Source organism: Dermacentor variabilis, chromosome 8 (assembly GCF_050947875.1).
Source record: "Dermacentor variabilis isolate Ectoservices chromosome 8, ASM5094787v1, whole genome shotgun sequence".
NCBI classification, from domain to species: Eukaryota; Metazoa; Arthropoda; class Arachnida; order Ixodida; family Ixodidae; genus Dermacentor; species Dermacentor variabilis.
Genome location: NC_134575.1, coordinates 71,126,511 through 71,150,085, shown reverse-complemented (window position 1 = coordinate 71,150,085; position 23,575 = coordinate 71,126,511). Strand labels below are relative to the sequence as shown.

Genomic DNA, 23,575 nt, shown 5'->3' with positions numbered 1-23,575 from the left:
CAGCTGTTGTTCCTACGGTGCAAGGACATGGGTGGTCATTCCAAATAGTTGAAAAACGGCATAATGCACTTGGAAAAGGAGGGGGCCAGCACCGTGGTGTCAGATATTGCTTTGGCCGCGCTTCTGCTTTGGTACTTTGCCTGCGCACTCTTTTTACCGTGACCGGGTTCGAAGCATTCGTTGCAACAGTACGGTGATTTAAAATATGGTCGTCATATCTGGAAGCAGTTTCAATAGGCAGGGTCAGAAAATCGTAAATGCACTGAAATGTGGTCGTTACAATGAATACACCATTATATCTGGGATCGTTATAAGTGAGTTCCAAATTATAAGTGGGACTCCGCATTAATTTTGTCCACATGGAGTTCTTTAACGCGCACCCAAAGCATTCACACGAGTTTGCATTCCGCCCTCACTGAAAGGTGGCCGCCAGGGTTGGAATCGCACCCACAACCTCAAGCACAGAAGTGCAATGCCACAGCCACTGAGCCAGAGTGGCAGATGCTGAGAAATAATGAAATATTGCAATTCTCACACAACACACACTCAGATGGGGCAAGAACACAACCCTGCTGCTATTCGGCACATGACTTCCAGTGAGGAGAACGCGGACTGCTGCCAAGCAGAGTGGACGCAGGAGCAACTCACAGACAGGATGTGAGAGTTGCAGTCCGACACGGCGGACTGGAGCTCGTAGTGCATGGCAAGGGCCGCCTGGGCAAATGTCACTTCCGTTCCGACGCCGTAGTGGTGGTGGAACTCCGATATCACCTCCTGACACCTGCAAGGCACCGCAGGACAGGAAACAGCACAGTGTCGGCCACGTCTAGGGTCAACGAGATTTTGCAATGCTCGTGGCGGCTCGTGCAAGTTGGTGATGCAAGATTTTCTAAGTACACCACACGCAAGGACAAGTATTGTCACTGCTAACCGACACGACTTTAGATTACTCACGAATGCGCCAATTCTTGTTTATTTTTTCTTCCTTATTTTTTTTTTCCTTCAAAGAAATAACTGCACGTGCTATAAATATGTCACGAGTAGTGCCAATAAATCATTTACTTGAGAGTTCTTATAGTGTGCACGCATTGTACGTACACAATTTTACAATTTCCTCCTCTATCACTGGTAAGCGTGAATTTGCAACATACAGAGTGATACAGTAGCTGACACATTTTTCGGATTCAAAAAATTCGGACTTGATGGATATTCCAGAGTTCATAAGTGCACCGTCAGGGTTCCCATAGAGCTAACGAATTTTCGCAACCAAGCTTTCGGACAAATATAGGCCCCAAAGTTCGAATTTCCAGAGTAAATCGCTCGTTCCGAGCCGCGCTACCCAATCTTGGAGGCCGCCAGGTTGGATTTTCTACTGGCTTGGCTTCCTGAGGCCCGCTTTATAGCCTATACAATTGGGATAGAGAGCACGCGCCGTCCTCCTGTCTCGGAGACCATGCCCGCTCTCTCCCGGCTGGCAAAACTCTCCAGAGGATGGCACTTTTTCTTTTTTCGGCACTATCATCATAATCACTTAATGTGGGATCTGTTATTATTTTATTTATCCAAAGTTCTGGTTGCTATTTTGCATGTGGTCCACTGAGCTGGTATGTCTCGGAGACATAGCGTCTTTGTGTGTGTTTGTGTGGCTTCACATTTGTGTGATGAGCGCCACTTACTGTGCCTTCACGACAGTCAAGTGATGCGAATGAATGTGACTCGTTTCTTCCACCTCCATTGAACTCCGTTGGCAGAGATCAACACAGTGACGCTCTTGTAGACTGTATACAGAGATGCCACTTTTGTGCAATTCCAAGCAAGTCTGTTCACCTTCAAGCGTAGTATGAGTATGAGACAGGACATTATAAGAATTCTTTTTTTTTTTTTTTTTTTAGCCAATCTAAGCATAATAAATTTTATTTTTGTGGCTGAACGAGTTTTTCAGACCGTTCGATTTTTCATACTTTATTTCGGTCATCGCGAGGTCCGGAAAATTGTTCGGCAGCTGTAGACGGTGTAGACAAAGAAAAAAAAAAAGGCATTGGCTAACAAAAGCTCATATTGTCGTTTGTTTGAGGAAGATCCTACTGTTTGTCTCTGACATGCCATTTTGCCTATGAAAGTGTGCTGAAAGCATTATTTCTGTCTCTGCAGTGGATGGTACAATCTTTGGGGGCAAGGCATTGACTGCACGGATGTTTGTACTAAGGGCAGCTCATGATCACAAAAGGTTTTGCTTGTTGCCTACATTATAGAAGTCATGTGAACATAGTTGAAGCTCTGAACATGGCAGCTGTGTTGTCCTAGCACTTCACTAATCATAACTTCACTAATCCCTCAGCTTGAGAGAGGAAAAAAAGGCATTTGATCTTATTCAATGAACATCTACTGTTAAGGTATTTTCCAGACCTTCCCATACAAACTGAGCTGTTATCAGCACTGGCATACCAATTTGGTGTTCCTTTCAATAAGTGTAGACCATACTGTGCACCTCAATTCCTGGGCACCGAAGTTACTCTACAGCTGTACTTCTTAAAACACCGCAGCAACTGTTCTGCGAACTGCCACCAGGCTGTGCTCACTAACGAGCTCCACCAATGATGGTGCCCTCACTTGGCCAGGGTGAAGTCCTGGTGCAGGCCGTCGAGCCAGTGCTGCCAGTGTTGAAGTCGGTGGCTGGGCTGGTGCCAGCCGTGCGGGGGGCCCTGCACCACGATGGCCGAGTAGGTGCCCAGCAGCTCCAGGGCCGTCTGCAGCGACTGGCGCAGCTGCTGCACCAGGGCCAGCAGCTCACCTTCGCTCTGCTCGCACTGCGGCAAAGACAAACAGAGAACAGCCAATTGCCAGATTCACTGATCGAGCGACAGGATTTAGGATGCATTCACAGCAGTGGTTGCCAGAGGTTGCACGACCAACTGAAAGTGATGACCAAGAAGCGACTCGCGGGGCAGATGCTCACGCCGACAAGACCCGCCTGTCACCCTACCAAAAACTCTTGTAAATTGTGCTGTCTATGTCTGCTCGCATTGCCACCAACACGTACAATAATGCAAAAGGATAGAAAGTCGGGCGAGTTGGTACGGTAACACGATTTTGAATTGTAGCGTGAAGTGACACAGACAGAGACTAGAAACAGACAGGATGAGCGTCCTGTCTGCTTCTAGTCTCAGTCTGTGTCACTTCACGCTACAATTAAAGATCATGTTAACATAAAATAATTGTTAGCATATTCCGACATCCTGCTCCTGTGTCATTAATTGGTCCAGTAGCTGTAAGACTTAAGTTCCGGAGGTTAAAAATTGCACAGCAGGTTAATGACCAAGCAATGTTGCGATTTGTCCAACGTAATAATTTGCGACCACCTTATTCACAAGCCCTCCACAGCTCGCTGGTGTGAGTAGGCTTTCAATGCTCAAAAGCGAAACAGGGCTACGAGAGACTGGATATGGCCACCTTGCTTTCTTTAACATGCACCTAAAGCTTCGTGCAAAAGCGTCCTCGCCTAAGAAGTGTTTTTGTCCAACACCCATTACCCCACCATTACACTCTACCACACTCTACACTCTACCATGGACCCATTACCAAAAGGCACATACATCTGAATCACTCTGTCTACTTCAAGTGGCAAAATTCAACTGCAAATTCAAAGCACCCCTGGAGCAGCATTTTCTGCTTGTTTTGGTGCAAAAGTCTTCCAGTGGGAGACCGGGAACACCTGGTGAGTCCAGACTGCTCTACCAAAATCTGCAGAGCGTACCGCAACTCCACACAGGAACTGGTGCATTGCGGGCAACTCCAGAACCAGTTTAGCACTTGCACTTCCTTGCATCCTAGCTCTAACGACAATGCTTGTATTCCAATTTCAGATCTGGAGGCTGACAGAGGAGCTTGCCCCTCATAGCCGGTTGTTCTGCCCAGAATCTGCCGCTCGAACTTGTCAGGAGGTAAACACACACCTGCTGGAGCAACTGAAGCTGCCCCGAGCTTTGCAGGAACTCCACCAGGGGTTCCAGTGACCCTACAGACTCGAGGGCGGGCTCAGATGTCAACACTTGGCGCCACCTGTCGGGAGGCGTTCCTGATGACAGTGCTGACATGGCTGCCGTCTGCAATGCACTCCAGCGGCGACACTCTTCAAGCTTTTCCTGCAATGGCAACAACAGCGCAAGCATTTTTGTTATACTAGTTCAAAACGGCCTTACGCGCACACTGCAAACAGCATCTGTTGTGTCGGCAACTGTTCAGAGGAACTGGTCCCAATGAACTGCACCTGGTACTACTCGCTTGTGGCTTGCTATTGACTTGACTGGTGCACTATCACTAAGGTTGTTGTTCCTATATTCTTACGGTTTTCATCAGCCACATTCACTACAAAATATGCATGCATATCCAAACTCTGATGCATGTGTATTCAGTATCAGTACACCTAAGAATTTCAATAAACCAGCAACATGGCACCTCCTCTGTACCTGCCCATGAAATAACACACAAAATATTTAAAAAAAATTTTTTTCAGGACTATTGAGGTTTACAGTAAAGTGGTGTCTGCTGGTGTAGGAAGAAAATCTCCCCCACAACTGCAAATCTAAGCCAGGGAACAGTCTACCACAGATTGTGCCTAGGCTTGTTCCAGGTTCCTTCAAACCTAAAAGCCACTGCTAAAGTTGTCCGAATTTTATATACTGTCACCGACCAATACATCAGACACCGATAACTGGGACATGCTTGGCAATTCGGACAGCTTTACGACACCGCCAGTGGCCCCACAGACTTAATGTATAAAGACGACCGCTATTTCGGACAGCCGCCAGCTCTACACTCGATTATTCGGACTTCGTCCGTGGCTGTAGCCACCATTATCTCCTCTGGCAACCTTGACAAGACATCCAAGTATGGCCTTAGAAATTACACGCTATGCTGTAATCCCTGAGGCCTTGCTTTGGGCGCAGCACTGCACCTTAGAGATTTAACTGCAAATGCCAATCTTGGAAGCCTTGCATGAATTGTGAGGTCGCATCAACATCGCTATTATCACATCCTATTCCGGCACCGCCGGGCATGGTTTCACTCTTGTTTCTCGAGGTTGCCTTCTCGACAGTGTTCCGCCATTTTCTGCTTGTTTGTTTAGTTTGTGTTCCAGACAGCGTCCTGCTCGCTTTCTCTGTCTTCCTCGCGAAGTTATCGACAGTCGGCGTCAAATGGCACCAACAGTGCCCTCGCAGTCTGAGTGAGCCCGGCCCCACAACTGAAGAGCCTGAACTGTGCCTACCACAACGAGCTGAAATGCAGACATCATTGCTGGGCTGCGGTGTGCCGATTCCTGCTACCGTTACACTTGAAGACTTTGCAGACGTCGACAGCGTGGAGCCGTCGTGTGCCAAACTGAATGATGATGAAACAATTGAGCAAGTTCTCCCACCCTCAAGCTGCGACTCTAACTCGGATGATGATAATGTGCAGTGTGCTCCGGAGCCTTCAGATGCGGATCTGACTCGAGCTTTTGCAGTCCTTGCATTGGCGGACAGAGACAACACAAAACTGGCAAAAATACAGGTGGACTTGGTTGCACGTAAGCGGAAGTGCATGCAGCAATGAATCGATCACTTCGTCCTTGCACAGGGGCCTTAAAGCGTAAATAAAATAATCTTTTTGGGACACATTAGTTTTTTCGGACATTCGATAGTTCGGACTTATTTACGTTCCCCGTGGAGTCTGAATTGTCGATCGCCTACTGTACTAACAAATTTTTCATTAAAAACACTTCACTTTTTCTTTTCGGTATGTACATAACTCTCTATGGTGAGAAATACAGCTGAACGGGTCCTAATTTTTCGTTATGTTGAATGCTGTTTGGGCTTTCCGGGGAATGCATCTTCGCGTTTGCTGTCTGTGGCTGTGTGCACGAATACACATCTCGTCCAACAATAAACCGAGTGAGCCAGCTCACCAGCAGTGCCCGCAGCGCCGAGTCCCGTGCCCCCTGGACGAGCGCCCACTCGCGGTAGCGGGCGGGCAGCGAGAAGAGCGGGTGGTCCTTGCCCTCGGACGCCAGGGCCTCCTCCAGGATAGTCTGCTGGGCACACGCCTCGCCCAGGCTCTGCTCCGCTGCATGCACGCAACCCTGCCGCCGTGGGAGAGAAACGAAGGATGCAAGTTAAATTTGGAGTTCTTAAAGCCAAACCCATCATCACATCGTGAGGTATGCCGTGGTGGAAAACTGCGGACTGAATTTGGCCACTTGGGTTTCTTTAACTCGACAACAGCAGATGACAAGATAACTTGCCGCCGCAACGAACATTCTTCGGGGCCGATAACGAGTCAACTTGTGAATTTCTGGCAATTATTGCCCGTATGCACGTGTTCAATTTCTTGTAATTTTGACAAGCAAATAATACACAATGACCTCCACCAACATTTTTTTTTTCGCACATCTGAAAATGTTTTGGGCATTTGTCATGGCAGTTAAGGGGTTAAAGTGCACCCTATGGACCCTGCACGAGCGTTTTTGCATTCCGCCCCTTTCAGAATGTGGCCGCGCTGGTTGAAATCAATCCTACGATCTCAAGTTCAGCAGGGCCATGCCATAGCCACTGAGCTACCACACGCCAGGTAAACAAGGGTTATGTTTACTTTTACAGTACTTGCAACAAAAGTATTGCTGTCGTCTAAACGAGTTGGTATGACAGCACAATTAGAATAGGTCACGATTTGGACGCAATTTACAGTGCAAAATCCAATTTGGACAAAGAAAAGAAATTAGGTGACACAAGGACAACTCACAATTAACATTTTGCTGAAGATTCACTGACAGATTACGCCCGCAGTAATCACATTGTACAAAAGAAATGACAAAAGCAGCGAGCAAGAAAAGTAATTTTGGGCTTAACATTCCAGAACAACACTGAGACTATGGAGACACTGTTGTGAAGGGTCGCAGATTATTTTTGACCACGTAAGGTTCCTTAAATCACAACCAAAGCTTGCTACACGAGTGTTCTTGCCCTAATTTTTAATGTGCACTGAGCCCTCTGTAACCATGTAAATTTACTTTTAACTCTCACTGGAACGTGACCTTCTTATCAGCAGTAGAATACTGCCAGTTCAATCTTACAAGCATGCCCACCTGTGCCTGCTGCCAATCGCGGAGCAGCCCGGCCGTCTTGTCCAGCGCGTCGGCCAGCAGCCTGCGGTTGTGCGCCCAGGGCTGGGCCGTCTCACGGATGCGGATGGCCAGCAGGGCGCTCGCCATGTCCCGCTCCAGGCGCGACGCGGGGGAGCACACGCCGGTGTTGCTGTCCCAGTCGACGAGCGGGTCGTACACAAAGGCCTCCAACAGGGTCAGCAGGGTCTCTCGACCACGACGCAAGACCTTTAGCACCTGGAAGAAGGCAACACAACTAAACATGTAACGATGCTGTCTCCCCCAAAAGACATTTCACAAAAAAGCCTGCAAACGGACAGGGCAGGGGTGAGACCTTGGCGATGCAGCCATAAGGTGTATTATGCATATTTGGCTGGACACTTACGAGTTGCATTCCAGTTGAAATTGTCCGTGTCTTTTTTAACCAGTTTCTTTAGTTGTAGTGGCTTGTTACATTGCTTAAAGGGTCCCTCATCAGGTCACACAACAAATTTTGGTTATACGCTGGAAGTTGTTACGTGTCCTCTAGGAAGCATTCTGCTGCAGAAGTTTATCATATTGGCTCACTAATAGCCGAGACAGAAATATTTCAGTGCCGCAAACCCATGATTTCAGGAGGCGAGCTCCACTGCCAAGCGAGACACTCTCTCCATCTGCCCCATCTAGCCTCCGCAAGCAAAATTCCTTCCCTGCGTTCTTCCATACCGGAGCTCGAGGATCGCGTGTTGCATACATCACGGGCCCCACCTTCATTTCTTTTTTCTCCTTGCTTTTTTTGTGGCCTGGTGCACTTCCGCTGACGCCGTCACATGCGAGCTGTTGCGATTGTCTTGTTTCGCGCAGCGCACAATTTTGCGCACTCTACACGAGGACAACTGACTAGCGGTGTAAGTAAGTGCTACACGAATACTGAGGCAGACACAAGCGGATCACAGAACATGATCCAGTGCTGGAACATGGTAGAAAACGACATAGTTTCGGTGTCTGCGTGGGTGACTGCACCGCGCGGGAACAAGCAGACGAAACGGAAGTACATCTCTCTTGTTGCGGTGCAAAGTATAACAAAAACGCGCAGACATTCGGTTTGTGTGTTTTATTATTTCTCTAAGCTTTAATTCATCTATTCAAGCAACATATTACACAAATAACAGATTTCGCCTTGAATAATTCTCCAAGTCGCATGTCACCATGACCGACATTATAGCACAAACACGTGTATGTAGGTGCACTAGCACGTGTACGTCACCCTACGGCTTGGAGTGCAGCAGCTGTGAGGAGAAGGGCAAACGGCGTTCGTTTTGAAATTTCAGATCTTTCCACGGCGCGTAACAATGTAATACTTTGCAGACATGATCGTTATCATGTATTGTATGCTCTGTGCTTGTCAGCTCAAAATGGCCAGACCTGGTGAGGGGCCCTTTAACAAGTAGGCAGTGACCCAGAAGTTGCCCCCGTCAGCTTGAGGCTACCTACAGTTATCAATTGTAAGTGTGCCTTAGATTTGCTGGCGATCACTAAAATACCACAGAACACATGGCAAAAGGTAGCAGCAGTAGATTGCAAACTTATGGCCCTCATCTACGTCTGGTCTATGTTGGTAAGCAGTAAAAGACCTAGAGCAAATGAAACGCGCATACGAAAGACTGGCACGGTGCTTATCATGTACACCTAGCCTGCGTACCCTTTAACACGATAGCGCTAAGGGCCTCGTGCAGCAGAAAATCAGGTTTCGGCATGGGCGTGGGCACCTGCGGCCGAGAAAATAATCTTGAACCACGCATATTCTATATGGCGCTGAAGTTGCTCATACCTTGCCTTACTTTATTTACAATGTTACTGCTCGGAATTTCGAGAATGGCAGCCCACAAACAAATGCCATGAAACAAAATACCGACAGCGTTTTGCCTTTTATGTTAAATCTTCTCTACCTTAAGCATTTAAATATCGAAAGTGCAAAGCAATAACAGAAGATCGGCCATGCATGAGGTCGCATTTCTACTAGAAAGCTCGCCTTCGTGCATAGATTCCGGTGCCAGCGTTTCCCAGTAAGCATTATGGTTACGTATAAGTTGCAGCTGCCCAGAAGCGTCAGAAGCAGGCGGGGATCTTTGCATGCTATCGCATTCCACTTTTAAAGGCGAAGCTTAGGTGCCCTGAAAATTTTTTTGCTTGTATTAAATAAAAGCTACTTTTCGATTGGTGAGTACCCCTTTCATTGTGTCAAGTTCCTTATCAAAGAAGGCAGCATTAACTGGAGTTGAAAATATCAGCACAAGTAGGCTTCTCTGTTACATTCAGCGAAGCTCCTCCAGCATAGAAAATAAGACAGGAATCTAAGATGTCTTACTTCTAATGGCCTTTCTACTGAGTATCGCTAACTACCTCTTGACACAAGTTCCACTAGTGACATGAGCCTTACCTGAGCACTACTGCTGGCTGGCTGAAGCGCCACATCGAATCTCTTTATTGTTTGAGTTCGACTCGTGTCAAACCAAGACACTTCTGTTCACAGACTCAAATGCCAACCATTAAGTCATTACCCAGAGAAGATGCCACACACAGCTAGAGCGCACAATTGTATGATTTGAAGCTAACACGGAATTCTTAAAACTGGCTTGAGATAGGTATTCGTCTTACAGTACACTTAAAGTAGACTAAGATGAAAATAATAATAATAATAATAATAATAATAATAATAATAATAATAATAATAATAATAATAATAATAATAATAGACAAAAATAATAAGGGGAACATAAAGGGACCTAAGAAATCTGTCTTGTTTCATCACAAGTTCACTTTTAACACACGTGCACAGTCAACCAAAGGCTTGCAATGCAGGCCCTGGCACGTGAAACTGAGGCTACTGACCTGCTCGCAGGCAAGGCGGAACTGTCCCTCGACCCCGGTGACCCCGAGCGCAGCCTCGATGTTGGGGGTCATGCGGAAGGGCACCTTCTCGGGGACTCGCAGGTTCTTGCCTTTCTCAAAGCACACATTGTAGTCGATGTGCACCACCTGGAACGACAAAGCGAGCAGGAACGCGGTAGCGGTTCAAACGCTTGCAAACAGCGTTGTGAGCTCATCACTTAAAACTTAAAACTATATGCAAACACGAAGTGCAGAATGCATCTACGGCAGCTAATGAGGCTCAGCTACCATGAAACTGTTGGTGCGAAAAACTAAACCAGCCATTTAAACATATTCAACTTGTACACAATTTGTGCTTCCTGATCCCTTCACTCATCAATTACCGTATTTACTCACGTAATGATCACACTTTTTTTGTCAGAAAAACTGACGCAGAATCAGGGGTGCGATCATAACGAGAGTTAAATTTCGTGCGAAAAGAAAAAGAATTTTTTTCGTCCTGCGTTTGCTGTGGGACAAATGGCGGCCGGCGGAGCAAGATGAATGCGCCGAACGCGATTTTGTTTTTTCTTCTTGTGAGTACATTACGTGCATTGAAAGTTTCTTCCATATCAGTAATGAGTAATATCGACAAGTTTGCGGCAATAACGTAGCCATGTCCACTTTGAGGGGACAGAAACAGATGGGCGCGCTTAGCTGCCAGTGACATAGAAACACATGGCCGGCATGCTGCGGAAACTGCGGCATCTGTCTTCACTACTATCCTAATACGGCACGTTTTTGCTAAGGGTGGGTGAATATCTTAGCTGCGTTACAAGCATCGGCCTATGAATAGGGTACACTTTTAACGTATCAGTGTAAACGTGGCTACTATCGTTGCCGCTCGCAATTTGTTGCGTGCCCATGAGTACAGATGAGAAGAATTGAAATGCGCCTTTTTTGTTGTTGACCACAACCCTTATAAAGCCTACACATAATAAAGGCAAGTTTGGTTGCAGCTTTTTTTTAGCCATGGAAGTGCGGAAAGTGTTGAAAGCAATGAAATGACGCATCTACTTAAGAACGTTTGGTGCATGCAGACCGCTTGGTTTGTCTTGGAAGAGTTGTTCGCGTAGCATTCGACAGATGGTAAGCGCGATCATTACTAGCTAGACTTGGCCCACGACATATGGCTGCGGCAAGTTCGGGGTGCGATCATTACACGGGAAATAAATAAAATTGAATTTTGACGACAAAATTCAGGGGTGCGATTATTACGCGAGTGCGATCATTATGCAAGTAAATACGGTACATCTGAAGTCACACAGCAAATGATTTGGCCCATTGCAGCCTTATTGCCACATTTTTCCCCGTATAACCTGCACCCTCAATTGCAACAGCCAGGAAAGAAAAAATATATATATATAACCCGTGGCAACAACTGCATGCAACGCTCAAATGCTTGCGAAAACAATTTACATTTGCAGATGCACGACTCGTCTACGTAGCATCTTCAGCCAGCAGCTCTGTTCCCTCCCTCTTCAGCAATGCTGATAAAGATGGATTAACATGACCGACGTGATTGCAGACAAATCACGTCACGTGACATCTGACATGGACCGGATCACATCCCAGCTGGCATTCACACGACAGAAGATAACAGCGCGGGGGTTGCAGCCCTAGTATGGGCAATGGAAATGGAGCAAATAAGACTGAGCCAAAAATCCCAACGGTTATTTCGCTCTTCGTTGTATCACGAAGCATCTCGCATGGACCGAGGGACTGCTGCAGGAATGTGTGACGTACGAGTTCGCCGGCGCCAAGTGCACCATTCGTTATACACAAAATTCTGAACCGCAAAAAGGAGCATAATGGACGATTATGAAAAAAGGGAGAAGGGAGCTTCAACCCGCAGTGGTGGGGAGAGGGTGGGGTAGCCTAGGAGATAACTAAATGGTGGAGAACTTTGCCTCGAGATGTGGCTACACAGCAGCGCGCACTGCGCTGCCGTGAAGCCACACCTCTAGGTGAAATTCGCGTATAACCCACACCCCAACTTTACTGTTTATCTTTGAATTTTTGGTGCGGGTTATACACATGAAAACATGGTGCAGTCTGCGCTCGTTACAACGTATCCGCTTACAACAGACTTTAGGATATAACAGACGATAATTCAACCTTAGTTTGTTCTGCCTGTTTTATTAATGCAACGAAGTTGACTTTTAAAGCACCGCACTACAACGGATTATTGGCTACAGCGGACACAATTAGCGGCAATTTGTTTCAAAATCGACCACGTAAAACATACTTTTGCTGTGTTGACACAGGCTGACAACTGACTTGCGAGGATCAGCCGACGATTGCGACTCAGTATCGTGCGCGCCAGGGAGGAAGGCGGGGTGGAAATGGCATAAACGCACTGTCTTCTTTTGTGCGCGAGGCACGGGTTGGGGGTGGGGGGAGGGTGAGAGAGAGGAATTCTACTCTGGCGACTGCTGCTTATGGCATGGCCACCCTATCTTGAAAGCGACCTATGATGCGGACAAAGCGTGCGCAGTGCCAGTAGCTTCGTATACGCTGTGCTTTCCGGTGTTTAGTTCGTGTTGAAGTGAGAGACAGCAGGAAGGTCAATTCGCTCACTGCTGCTGCCACACTTATCTTGCTTAATTTGCTATCGCAATCGATGCTTCGCCTTTTGGGCGAAACTGACTTTTTTTGTTTGTTTTTCACTTTGGCCATTCGTCTTCACTCCTTACAACAAAGTTGTTAGACATCGCGACGAAAGTTTCAGATAAAACAAGCATTTTTTTGTCGGATTATCAGGGTCCGTTGCGACGAGAGTCAACTGTTAAAGGATCCAAGAAAACTTCAACCCCAACTAGAATTTCCTTTAGGCATTCATAAATATTCGTGTGCAGCGCGTCTTGCAATTTGATTTCCAGAAACGTGCAGATACAGCTTGTATTCTGCGTCACTCCTTGTATTTTGCATCGTCTAATTTTATCACAGCACCTATTCCTTTGTTGTCATGCAGTGTATCTTCTTTCCCTTCGCACTCCCTCCGTTAACTCTCATTAGACCACCACTTATCTGCTATACACATCTCATGGCCTGCCTAACTGAACCGCAATTGGAACACTAGCAGCTTCCCTCTGTTCTATAACACGGGCTACCATGTTCACAGGCCCTTAAAGTTGTGCCAGTCATTTTCCCAACATTTCGAACCATGCAACAGCAGACGCATGCATGTCCACAGGTGGTGCGCTTTCCCACCCACCTCTCCGGTGCGCAAGTCGAGCAGCATGTTGTCCAGATGTCGGTCACCGAGGCCAATGACATATCCGACGGTGGACATGACAGCCGTAGAACGGTTGAAGGCGCAGGTGACGCGCCACCAGTGCGGGGCGCTGGCGGCCGCACACCACAGCTCTCGGGCCACTAGGTCCTTGGGAGTCTCGGCCATGAGCGCCTGAAGCGTGCTCACCAGGACGCCCACTGGCCACTCCCGGCGATTGTCCAAGTTTGTGATGCCCTGCACGAGGGAGTCGCAAGTTGTGCAACAGGTTGCCTTGCACTTGGCATTGCAGAAGGGTGCCGCCTCGTAGACAAACTCAGCTACTTGAAAACTAAAACTTAGTACATTGGATCTCATTGTTTCCAACTCATAAATAGCTACTTTATATCCTATGTTTGTTATAAGCATATATTTGTTCCCCTTTCACAGCGAGAAGATTTACTTACTTTGTTACATTCAATGATTATATCCGTGTGCACTGTACAGCTAAGCCTCAATATAACAATGTTGATAAAATTGGCACTTCACTTTGTTATATTGAAATTTTGCTACACTGAAATTCAACTTTTTGCGCAAAGCACAGTTGCCAACCAATTATTTTTACACAGAATGTGTTGCAAAAAAATGTCTGAATAATCGAGCAGTCTGATAAAACAAATTTCAATAACAAGAAATAAGAAAATATGGCCAACATACAATTTTCTGGACGCCCGATTATTCAGACATGCCTGATAATTTGGAATCCTTCGTGGTGCTGTTAGGTGCCCCATAGAGCCAATGTATAAAAATGCCAGAAGTTTCACACGCTCAAACCCTTCGCCGTCCAATTTTCCGGACTTTTTACCCCTAACTGCTGGTCCAAAGCAGCATCCATAGCAGCAATTTTGATTATCTCGCTGCCTTGAACCACCACTCTCGCATGCTGATCCGCTAGCCATAGCCAGCCACAGCACCGCGACCACCATATCGTATTGAAACCTCAAACCAGTGCTCTTGTACGCCAATCCGTTAGCAGCCGTAGCCACCCATCGCTATGGCCATAGCCTTTCGTGTTTATCCACATGTTCTTTAGTTAGCTTTGAAATAGGCTGTGTGATCGTGTTGTGCTGCTGCGCACTTATCAACATTTGCTTTTCAGCTTCCGGCTGTTTGGTGCTGTGCTTTTCATCCAGCGGATTCACCGGTGACAGCGACGGTGCACTGCGCTTTCGTCATCTTCAACTTTGTATTCAACAACCTGCAAGCTGCTGGCGTTTCGATTCCAACCAGGATAACTTTTGAAGGATTCGTCAATGCTGATAAAGATGTCGAAATCTGTGCGGAGTTAACCGATGATGAAATCGTCCGTCAAGTGATAGATTTGGCCGACTCCGACAATGAAAAGCCAGCGCCAGCACAGCTGACGAGCTCAGAGTTGACACGAGCTCTTGTGATGCTGTCATCAGTGTAGAGCGATATGAACCTGGCTGAAATCGAAGCAAACATAATCGCATGCAAGTGGAACACCACGCAAAAGAGGATTTCTTTCGTGCTGCTGAAGCAGCAACAGGCAGCGTTGACCCAGCCCAATATAGTGCCAGCGACGTTGACAACACCCGCTGTTGGATTTTATTTTTTATTTCTATAAACGGCAGAGTTGTGCAAGTCCTATACTCTGTCCTTGACCCTCTCCATCAGAGAAATACCTACAAAATTATGCGTTTCCTGCATGCATTCGACTTTTCGGACTGCCCGATTTTTCGCATGTTTTCACGGTCCCTTGGGAGTCGAAAAATTAGATGTTGACTTCATAAATTTTATTGAACTTGAGAGCTGGCGACCACCATGACACAAGAAAACGTCTTCAGACATGAAAAAAAAAAAAACGCCTTTGCAACGTTTGTGTGCTTTACCGCATAACACAGATGTATTGCGGTGACGCTAACTTGGAAAAACTGTAATGTAAAGCTGAAAGAAACCGGCTGCCATTGTTCGCTAGACCCTTGCCCATTTTTCTTGATAAAAAATCAAGTCCACATTAGATTTCCACGTCAGTTTTCTGCTCTATGTGGGTGCGCGTTTGATTCAAGGGTGTGTCAGAATAAAGCAAATATGCTGTCACAGGAATCAGTGGAATGCTTTGGCGTTTTTTTCTGCATCTGGTTTAATTCGACTCGCCGGATAATTTCATCAATTTCGACGGTCTTGTTAAGGTCGAATGAACAGAAGTCGACTGTACTGCAGCTATGATGAGAAATGGCATGAACGCTTTGATGAAAGCGTTGCCTGACAAACTGTGGGTAACTTGGCTGCACAAGGAACTCCCTTCTTCTTTGGCACTGTGATTTTGGTGCTGTGCATGGACTGCTCACATTCTAATTAGAAATGCTCTGTGGGACTAAGAAAGCTCCCATTCCCCTTTGGAAAGCAACACCAGCATGGGCGAACATGACCACTCAGAAATGAATTATAGCATCCTAGAGAAACTGCACCAGTGCACACGGGAACACCCTGGTGCAAGGATGACTGGATGAGCTCAGGAAATCTAGTTCCACTTGTCAAGGATGCCATTAGGCACGAAGCGTTGCGAATGGGTGAACACCTGGTAACCTTGTGTAGCGAGTTCGACTTCGATTCCTGAGAATTCCATTGAAGAACAGCATTCCACTGAGCAATAAATGCCTTTCTTTTATGTCTGCAGTGTGTGCTTTCATGCTAAGACGTGCTTTCTGCTCCCAACTCCTCTGGAGAGTGGCTGAATGTTTGGCATCAGCAAGCTTTGTCTGGCTCTAACCTAGAGTAGTGCAGCATTGTTACAACCCAAGTCAAAGAGCAGTAGGAACCAGCTGATCACAGAACTTATTCTGGGATTTCGACCGCCATCACAGTAACAAGAGCGGACAAGCTAGGAGCGTATGGGCTTCGCCGTTGAACTGTTCAGACACTGTAAAGCACCCGACAAAAAGCAACTGGGAACATGCTAATGCGATTCAACAGTACTCTTACCTGCTCCTTGAGCAGCGGTGTCAGTTTGCCATAGAACAGCTCCGAGGGTCTCAGCACAGAGGCGGCCTCGCGCTGCTGCCAGCGCTTGTAGAGGGCGAACAGCGGGGTCACCCCGTCCAGCCACTGGATGAGCCCCGAACGGGAGCCCAGGGGGGTGACCGCATAGTGGCGGGCCCTTGGTGCGCTGGCCCCGGTTGCCCCCCGTGCCAGCAGGCTGTTGCAGATGCTCAGCAGCTGCATGATGCGCTCGTCCAGGTGCAGGTCCTCCATCCCCTTGAACAGGAACGTGTACCGCTGGCCGTCCGAGCCCTGCACAGAAAGCAGAAGAAAAAAAAAAGAAACTTGATAGGGTGTCTACCCTGTTGACATTTCCCAATTCCTCGAGTTTTCCAGGTTTTCCCAGAGTGCCTTTGCAAAATTCCCAGAGTGACACAGAACTTTATTTAACCTCAAGACAGGCTGATACCCTGCCGCCCGATGCTGTCACTTTCTAGTAAGCATGTCAAATCCAGTTTTAATCCAGTTTGAATAGTAAGGAGTAGTGTATTTGGGGTTAGTAAAACAGAGAGCAAAATAAAATATTGACACGTGTACTTATCTTTATCGGGCGACCACGTTTCACCGCCTAACAAATGTTATCGCACAGCACGGGATGCGCCTGCATGTATCCGAAGTTTATGGAAAGTTATCGATGCTTCTATTCGCTGTCTGTTGTCGCCGAACCTTATGTTATCTGATTTCATCGCGTGACGCGAATGGTGTAGAACTTTGTGAAAGGCACGCGGGTCCCAACGATTAGTCTGGAACATTCGACGACCGATCTATAAAAGCCGACGCGCATGACCCGCTGATCAGATTTTCGACGATCGCCGACCGTGTTCACCGCTATCGTTGTGCTATAACTGTAGCCTGTTTTTGTGGGCACAGGTTCGCCCAATAAAAGTTAGTTTTGTCGTTCAGAGTATTGCTACTGTGTTCTTCAACATCACCACCACGTGACAATATTTTCGAAAAAATGGTAAATCCCATTGAAAATCGAGTCGAACATTTTCAAATACAGAGAAAAAGGAGATGCATACAGAAGCAAATATTTTCAAATGTGAGCTATTTCTATCAACTGATAGCAAGTTCATTGGTATGAAGCCCCAACTTTGTCCCAAGTGAGATTACACAACAACTTTGTCACGAGCGGGGCTGTTACACGAGCCAGCATTAGTGCGATTTCTGTTCCCTTTCAATAAAATTACAGCTGGTTTTCCTTGATAGAAGCACAAAATCCCCGAGTTTTCCCCGAATATTTCCAGAGTATTCAAAATCCCTTAGCATTCCCAGTTTTCCCAGTTGATAGACAGTCTGCTTGAGCAATATGTACGCGGCTACTCACACTTAGGGAGAACACCTCATTAGCATTCGAACACTCACAGCAACTACTACTTGAAAGATCATACTTGAAAGCCAGTAAGATTATCCACCACAAATAGATATGGAACTTTGTTGCAGCAAGGTCCCATCCAACACAGAAATATCTTTGTTACACTAAATATTCATTAAGCACTTACATGCTATGCAGGGATCAGGTTTGTGGGAAAAAAAAAAGAAGAGATTGCTTCCAATGGCAGCTTTTCAGCTCTTCAATGTGGTGGAATAAAGAATTAAATAAGGATGCCTCTTTCAATTAAGACCAAGATGTTTGTGATAGCAAATAGAGAGCAACAGAGGAGTGGCACAAGAAAAACAGGAAAAAAAATGCCCCATCTTTGTGTATCAAGAAAAATTCAGTATGCAGAGGCGATACAGCTTATAAGGCAGACACTGCTAGCATGGAAAGGTCAACGAACCTGGAAGCTCAACTTCTTGGGCTTGGTTTTAGTGGGCAGCACAGCTATGGACGACTGGACAGCTGCTATGCGGACATTCCCAGAACATCCTGGCATAGGCACCTGTAAATGGTGCGGAGGAAAGGTGAATACGAACGAGGGGACATCACACACACACCAAATTCCTTTGAGACTGCGATGCAGTGCTCTCTGGCACCCACACTGGCAGAGCACCCCAATCATGCGGCGCATGAGCGGACAGGTGAGTGCATCTGATGCTCAATACAGTGTCAACGTTCTACATCCCAAAGCTGTACTACACCATTAGAGACTCCCGAAATTTTCCAATTTTTTTAGGACTGATTCCCTATGAACAGGTCTTATCGCAATATCAGTAGCACATTTGTTAATCTTTGCTGTCTTTTACAGTCAATTAGTTATCCATGTTCTTGAGTTGCAGGTAGGCAAGGCCAAAGAAATGAGTCTCTATGAGGCACAATATTTCTTTGAAAAGAAGTGGAGCGTACTTTTGTTTTCCTCCATGCAACCCACTATTGCTGGTGTGCGGAAAGGAAATCGCAGAGCCACCGGCAGCACAGCATTATTGTCAAGGCCCGTCCATGTGAGAGATGTCGCCAGAGGCTCGGCGTCTTTCTCGCCATCATCAGTGCTAAGTTGAAGCTCCAAACACGACTTGATAAAGCGCTCCAGGTCTAATCGTTTACTTGAGGCAAAGAAACATTAAGGAACACTCCGGCTCCAGCAATGAAGCGGTGGCTGTCGTCTCTGCAACTATCTCCCACACAATGTTGCCCATCTAACAGCCAAAGGAGCAGGGCTTCAGCTTCATTTTCGCCAATGGCATCCTCAAAAAACTTGTTTTCTGTGAAGCTGGTGCCATGTAAAAGTGCAACATAAACACCTCAATGACGAAATGACTGCCAATCGTCTTTAGCACATAAAGGATTTAAACTTTTAACTTAAAAGTTCAAATAGAGCATTCGGAACAAGTAAGTGGTTTGTTTGCATATCCAGGATCCTTTGGCAACTTGAATCGACTGCGGTTTCGAAGGAAACGTCTGGCTCCCCAGGCGATGCACAGCACACTCCAAAGTGTATCTTCTGGCGCTTTGTTTCTAGTATGGCCGCCTGGATGAAATTTATTGGGCTATTGCTTCAATGCTGTGTTTCATTGTGCACATATGAGGATTTAACCTATTCGATAATATTTGCATTTACAAATGCAGACTACAGTAGAACCTCGATACGACCCCGCTTTGTACGATTTCCCAGCACCAACGTTTGTGATCGAGGCCTGTTCGCAAATTATTTGTATTTACAAATTCCGACTACATTGGAACCTTGACGATACGATCCCCCTTTGTACGATTTCCCAGCACCAATGTTTGCGATTGAGAACGTAAAAAATGACCCAATAGTTACATATTTTTTATCAGTTCATGTGTACCCAGAAAACACTCTTTCAGCGCCAACATTCAATACATTGCCAAACTGCGATCGTATGAACTGCTTTCTAGTCGCTACATCCCATGTAACAAGAAAAGGCACAAGGCCCGTGTGATCGAGAACAGTGCCACACACTGCACCAGCTTCGTGCTGAGCTCGGTGTGCATTGGCATCTCGTGCTGCAACGATTTCTACAACGCTCTGCATTACATCGATGTCAACTACAGTTGAGTATGTCAAATCTTTTAGCTGCTTCGGATCGAACGTTTTCCCAGTTTACGTTTTTTTCTCGCATCTTTTTTTGCAACACTTATGAACAAGGTTCTACTGCATTCGATTCAAAGAGACTTGGAGAGACGTTACTTGATTCGTTATGAAAGGTATTCAAGTATTCACACACCCCAAGAATGGATTGAATCCCCACCCTTCTCTAGCAGGCTGCTCACCCGCGAGTTCTTGAGCGCAGCGAGTGCGGGCGACACCCGTTCCATGAGCAGCTGGGGCCCCTCCTCGTGGGGGCGCCGCTGCAGCCGCAGGTGCAGGCGCCTCAGGGCCGCCCAGCTCGCCTGGGGCCGCCAGGGGTCGTGCGGGTTGCGCAGGGTCGCCAGCGTCTCGGAGATGAGAGGTCCCAGCGTCTCGGTGAACCACACCTCGTGCGGGGTCTCGGGTTCCCGGGACGTCACCACTGACTGCAGCTGCTCCAGCAGGCGCAGCGTCTGCACGGGGGCAGTCACAAGGCAATGCAGCACGTCACTAGCCGACACAGTGGATCAGAATATCCTTTTTTTCTTTCAATTCTGCAGACAATATTATTCGTTACACAAGCGTGGTTACTGCTGTATATACTGTGTGAGAAAATACAGTATATTTCTTTTTTCTGTATATATAAAGCCTTGCCCCGAAATTTGCTTTGGCATTAGAAACCCCACATGACAGAAGTCACCTGTGTACAAAATGTTGCACTATTCAAACATACTAATGCGACTCACTAGAACTCTCTACTTGGACCTTAAGCACATCTGGGCCAACATCTGGGCGTGCGTTCCCAGATTCCTCGCACAATCCTGCTTAGGACTCAAGTTCTCAGCATGAATGGCCTGGTCTCTTACTCCCCACTGACCATAACCTACATTTGCAGCATGGAAAATCTGGGGTGGCTGACATTTGTGCATAGTGATGCACACTACAGTCTTTATGTTTTGGTTGTCATCATTTTCCTGGTTGTTCTATGCCACAAAGTCGTGTTAAACTGTAGAACTCGGGTTAATTGGTGCCTGGCTGAACAGCAATGACAGGTAATATCATGCGACAGTTGAGCCTGTACAGCCCGATGAGCGCAACACTGTACAGCCAATATCCGACACGGATAAATAAAAAGGGCAGATCTAGCTCGAGATATCAGACTGCCAACTTGCATTACCTTATGAAGACAGAGCTGAAAATAATATTAATAGCAATAATAATAATAATCTTACTTTCACCTTTCGTTGGATGGAAAATACGTGTGTAAAACCATCCGATTCTGGCGCACAGATCACTGGTAGGAAAAGTCCACACATTGCAGCGTGCTAAGATTTGGCCTGTGAGCTGCATATTAGGAGCTTACAACCTAAGGCACGCAAAATGACCAGGCAAAGACGAAAACAATCTCCGAGTAACTCGCGCCCATTCTTCACACACTTGTGACTAAAATTTAGCACTTACAAGACCCATAATCTTCTTGAAATTCTGACACAAGACACTCTACTTTCATGACAAGCTGCTTTGAAAATTTTTGCTCTTAATTTTTATCTTTTGTTTCGCATTCGGCTGCACACAATGTCAATAAATGACACGAACACTATAAACTGCGGTCGCTTACGGGGCACAGGAAGAGGGCGTGCTTGTCTCGGATCAGGGTGTCCTTCTGGGCTGCGCTGAGGCCCGCGTTGGCGCGCACCCTTCCCACCTCCTCCTCGAGGGTGCGGATGCGCCGGTGGGCTTCCCCGCTGTGCACGTTGAGCGCCCCCACCCAGAGCTCGTCCCAGAGCAGGGTGATACGTCGCAGCTCACCCACCAGCAGCCGTACCTGTGGCATGAGCAGGACACAACTAGACAGGTAAGAGCCAGGAACTAGGGAAGACAGGAGGGGAAAAAAAATAAATTTTTTTCTCCTTTTCAGCACAGAGAAAGTGGGAAAAAAAGAACATCAAAAAATTTCACACACAGACATCCTTCCCATTCTCTGCTGCGTGGCATGAGATTCTAGAAGCGACGAGGAGAAGAAAGCGGCAGCACAGTTTTCAAGGGTCTTCATTATGTGCTTCCAGTTTCATTTTGAAGGCAGCAAAGCAAAGCCCTGTGTCGTCGAGTCATGGACTATGTGATGACACAAGACATCACATGCGTGCTGCATTATTTAGGAGACTGTGCAGGGCCACAGGTTATCTCCCAGCACTTGCTCTTGCAAACCTCCGTGCAGCCCCGAGTTCTTACAGTCTAGACCCTGTTTTGAGACTAGGTGCATCTATAATGTCGCCATTAGCGGAGACAGTGCATTCGAGGCACTTAGAAAGAATGAACAACAAGGGGCAGAGTCCGTGACTTATGGTTCGTGTTGAACCGACGTGGGACTCGTGCGCGGACCGTCGACCGTGGCCAGCTTTGCGACGCGGGTACTGTTTTCATGCCCTTGAGTATGGACACTTTGACATACAAGCAGGCAATCTGCACATTTTAAAACTAATGAAGGTACCTTTACGAATTCTTTTTTTTTTTTTTTACTTTTTGGACTTTCAGGGCGCTGGAACGGGCACACAAAGTGGTAAATGGTTTAAGACCCACGTCCCCTTTTAATAGAATCGGCTATTGATGTGGGAGCCTTCTGGCTGTAATGCTGAATGATATTAAAGTAGATCTGCCAATAAAAATGTACTCATTTACACATAAACTTGAACCAAAAAGTTTGTACTCGAGTTACAATATGTTTGGGAATGGGTTCGATTCCTTCTTCATAGTAGTGGTTTCTAAGATCCTGGTTTCATGCTTATATTGACGTGTATAAAATGTTATATTCATAACATTTCATATGTTATGAATATGATGGTACTATCATCCAGCACTACTAAAAAACACCCATTGAATGATCGCTGCAATACTTACCCCTTCACTCCCACTGAAATGACCAGAAAATTTGCCTTTCTCACAATATTCTTTGCTTTCAGAAACTGGTGCAAGATTACTCCAGCGCAAACTTTTTGTGCAATTCTGTGAAGAAACGTGTGCATAGACCATTTAAGAAATGCTGCGTGACAGTAAATCCCTTCACTAAACTTTCTGCGCACGGTTGAAGGCCAACACACATCATTCAGCCCAGTTGCGCACAACGCAACCGTACTGCTCTCACAAATACCCGCTTCATAAGCACAGTGCCCACCTGGGTGATGGTCTGTGCGTCGTCTGCTGCCAGAGTGTCGACAAGGGCAACATAGCTCTCCCTCATCAGTGCAGACGTCGTTCCTTCGTCTTCTGTTGTGTCGCTGCTCGGAGTTGCCGTGGCTCCACCAAAAAGAGCGCTGGTTCCGCCAATGCCACCAGGGGGCTCTGGCAGTGCCCCCACGACGGCGGGGAACACGATCAAGTGAGGATAGTCCCGTGCGAGCCGTGAGAGCAGCTTCTGGATGCTCCTGCGGACGTAGGCCTCCGGGTGGTTGAGGCGTGAGAACAGCTGCGGGATGATGCCGCGCCAGGGCGCAGTCGGCGTGCCTGTCAGCCCTTCCTCGAGCTCGCCGCGGAGCTCGGAGGCATGCTTCACCACCAGGCGCAAGAGACGGAGGGTGGCTGTCACGTTGGTGTCTTCGTCCTGCACGAGACCACGAAATTACGTACAGCCTTAGCATTATGCCCACAGGAAGCATTATATCAAACACAGCTCCTTGACTGTGTTGATTTATTTAAGATAAGAAAGCAATAGGTGTACAAAGACATTACGGTCATGGTCAAACAATTATTTCATGAAGGATTTCATTTGAAGATACGAAATTT

The 23,575-nt window shown here is 46.8% G+C and overlaps 1 protein-coding gene across 4 annotated transcripts in view; it reads right to left on the bottom strand.

The window, feature by feature from the left end:
* nonC (serine/threonine-protein kinase Smg1) overlaps nt 1-23,575 on the bottom strand; it is a 117,741-nt gene that overhangs the window by 36,236 nt on the left and 57,930 nt on the right. For all 4 annotated transcript variants that reach the window (XM_075702352.1, XM_075702353.1, XM_075702354.1 and 1 more), the window contains 12 exons: nt 22,968-23,393; nt 21,414-21,620; nt 19,999-20,268; nt 18,107-18,208; nt 16,269-16,577; nt 13,266-13,520; nt 10,010-10,156; nt 7,121-7,375; nt 5,945-6,118; nt 3,954-4,142; nt 2,611-2,807; nt 649-781 (listed from right to left, as the gene is read on the bottom strand). In XM_075702352.1, coding sequence (XP_075558467.1) covers nt 649-781; nt 2,611-2,807; nt 3,954-4,142; nt 5,945-6,118; nt 7,121-7,375; nt 10,010-10,156; nt 13,266-13,520; nt 16,269-16,577; nt 18,107-18,208; nt 19,999-20,268; nt 21,414-21,620; nt 22,968-23,393 — 2,664 coding nt within the window. The remainder of the gene's footprint in view (nt 1-648; nt 782-2,610; nt 2,808-3,953; nt 4,143-5,944; nt 6,119-7,120; nt 7,376-10,009; nt 10,157-13,265; nt 13,521-16,268; nt 16,578-18,106; nt 18,209-19,998; nt 20,269-21,413; nt 21,621-22,967; nt 23,394-23,575) is intronic.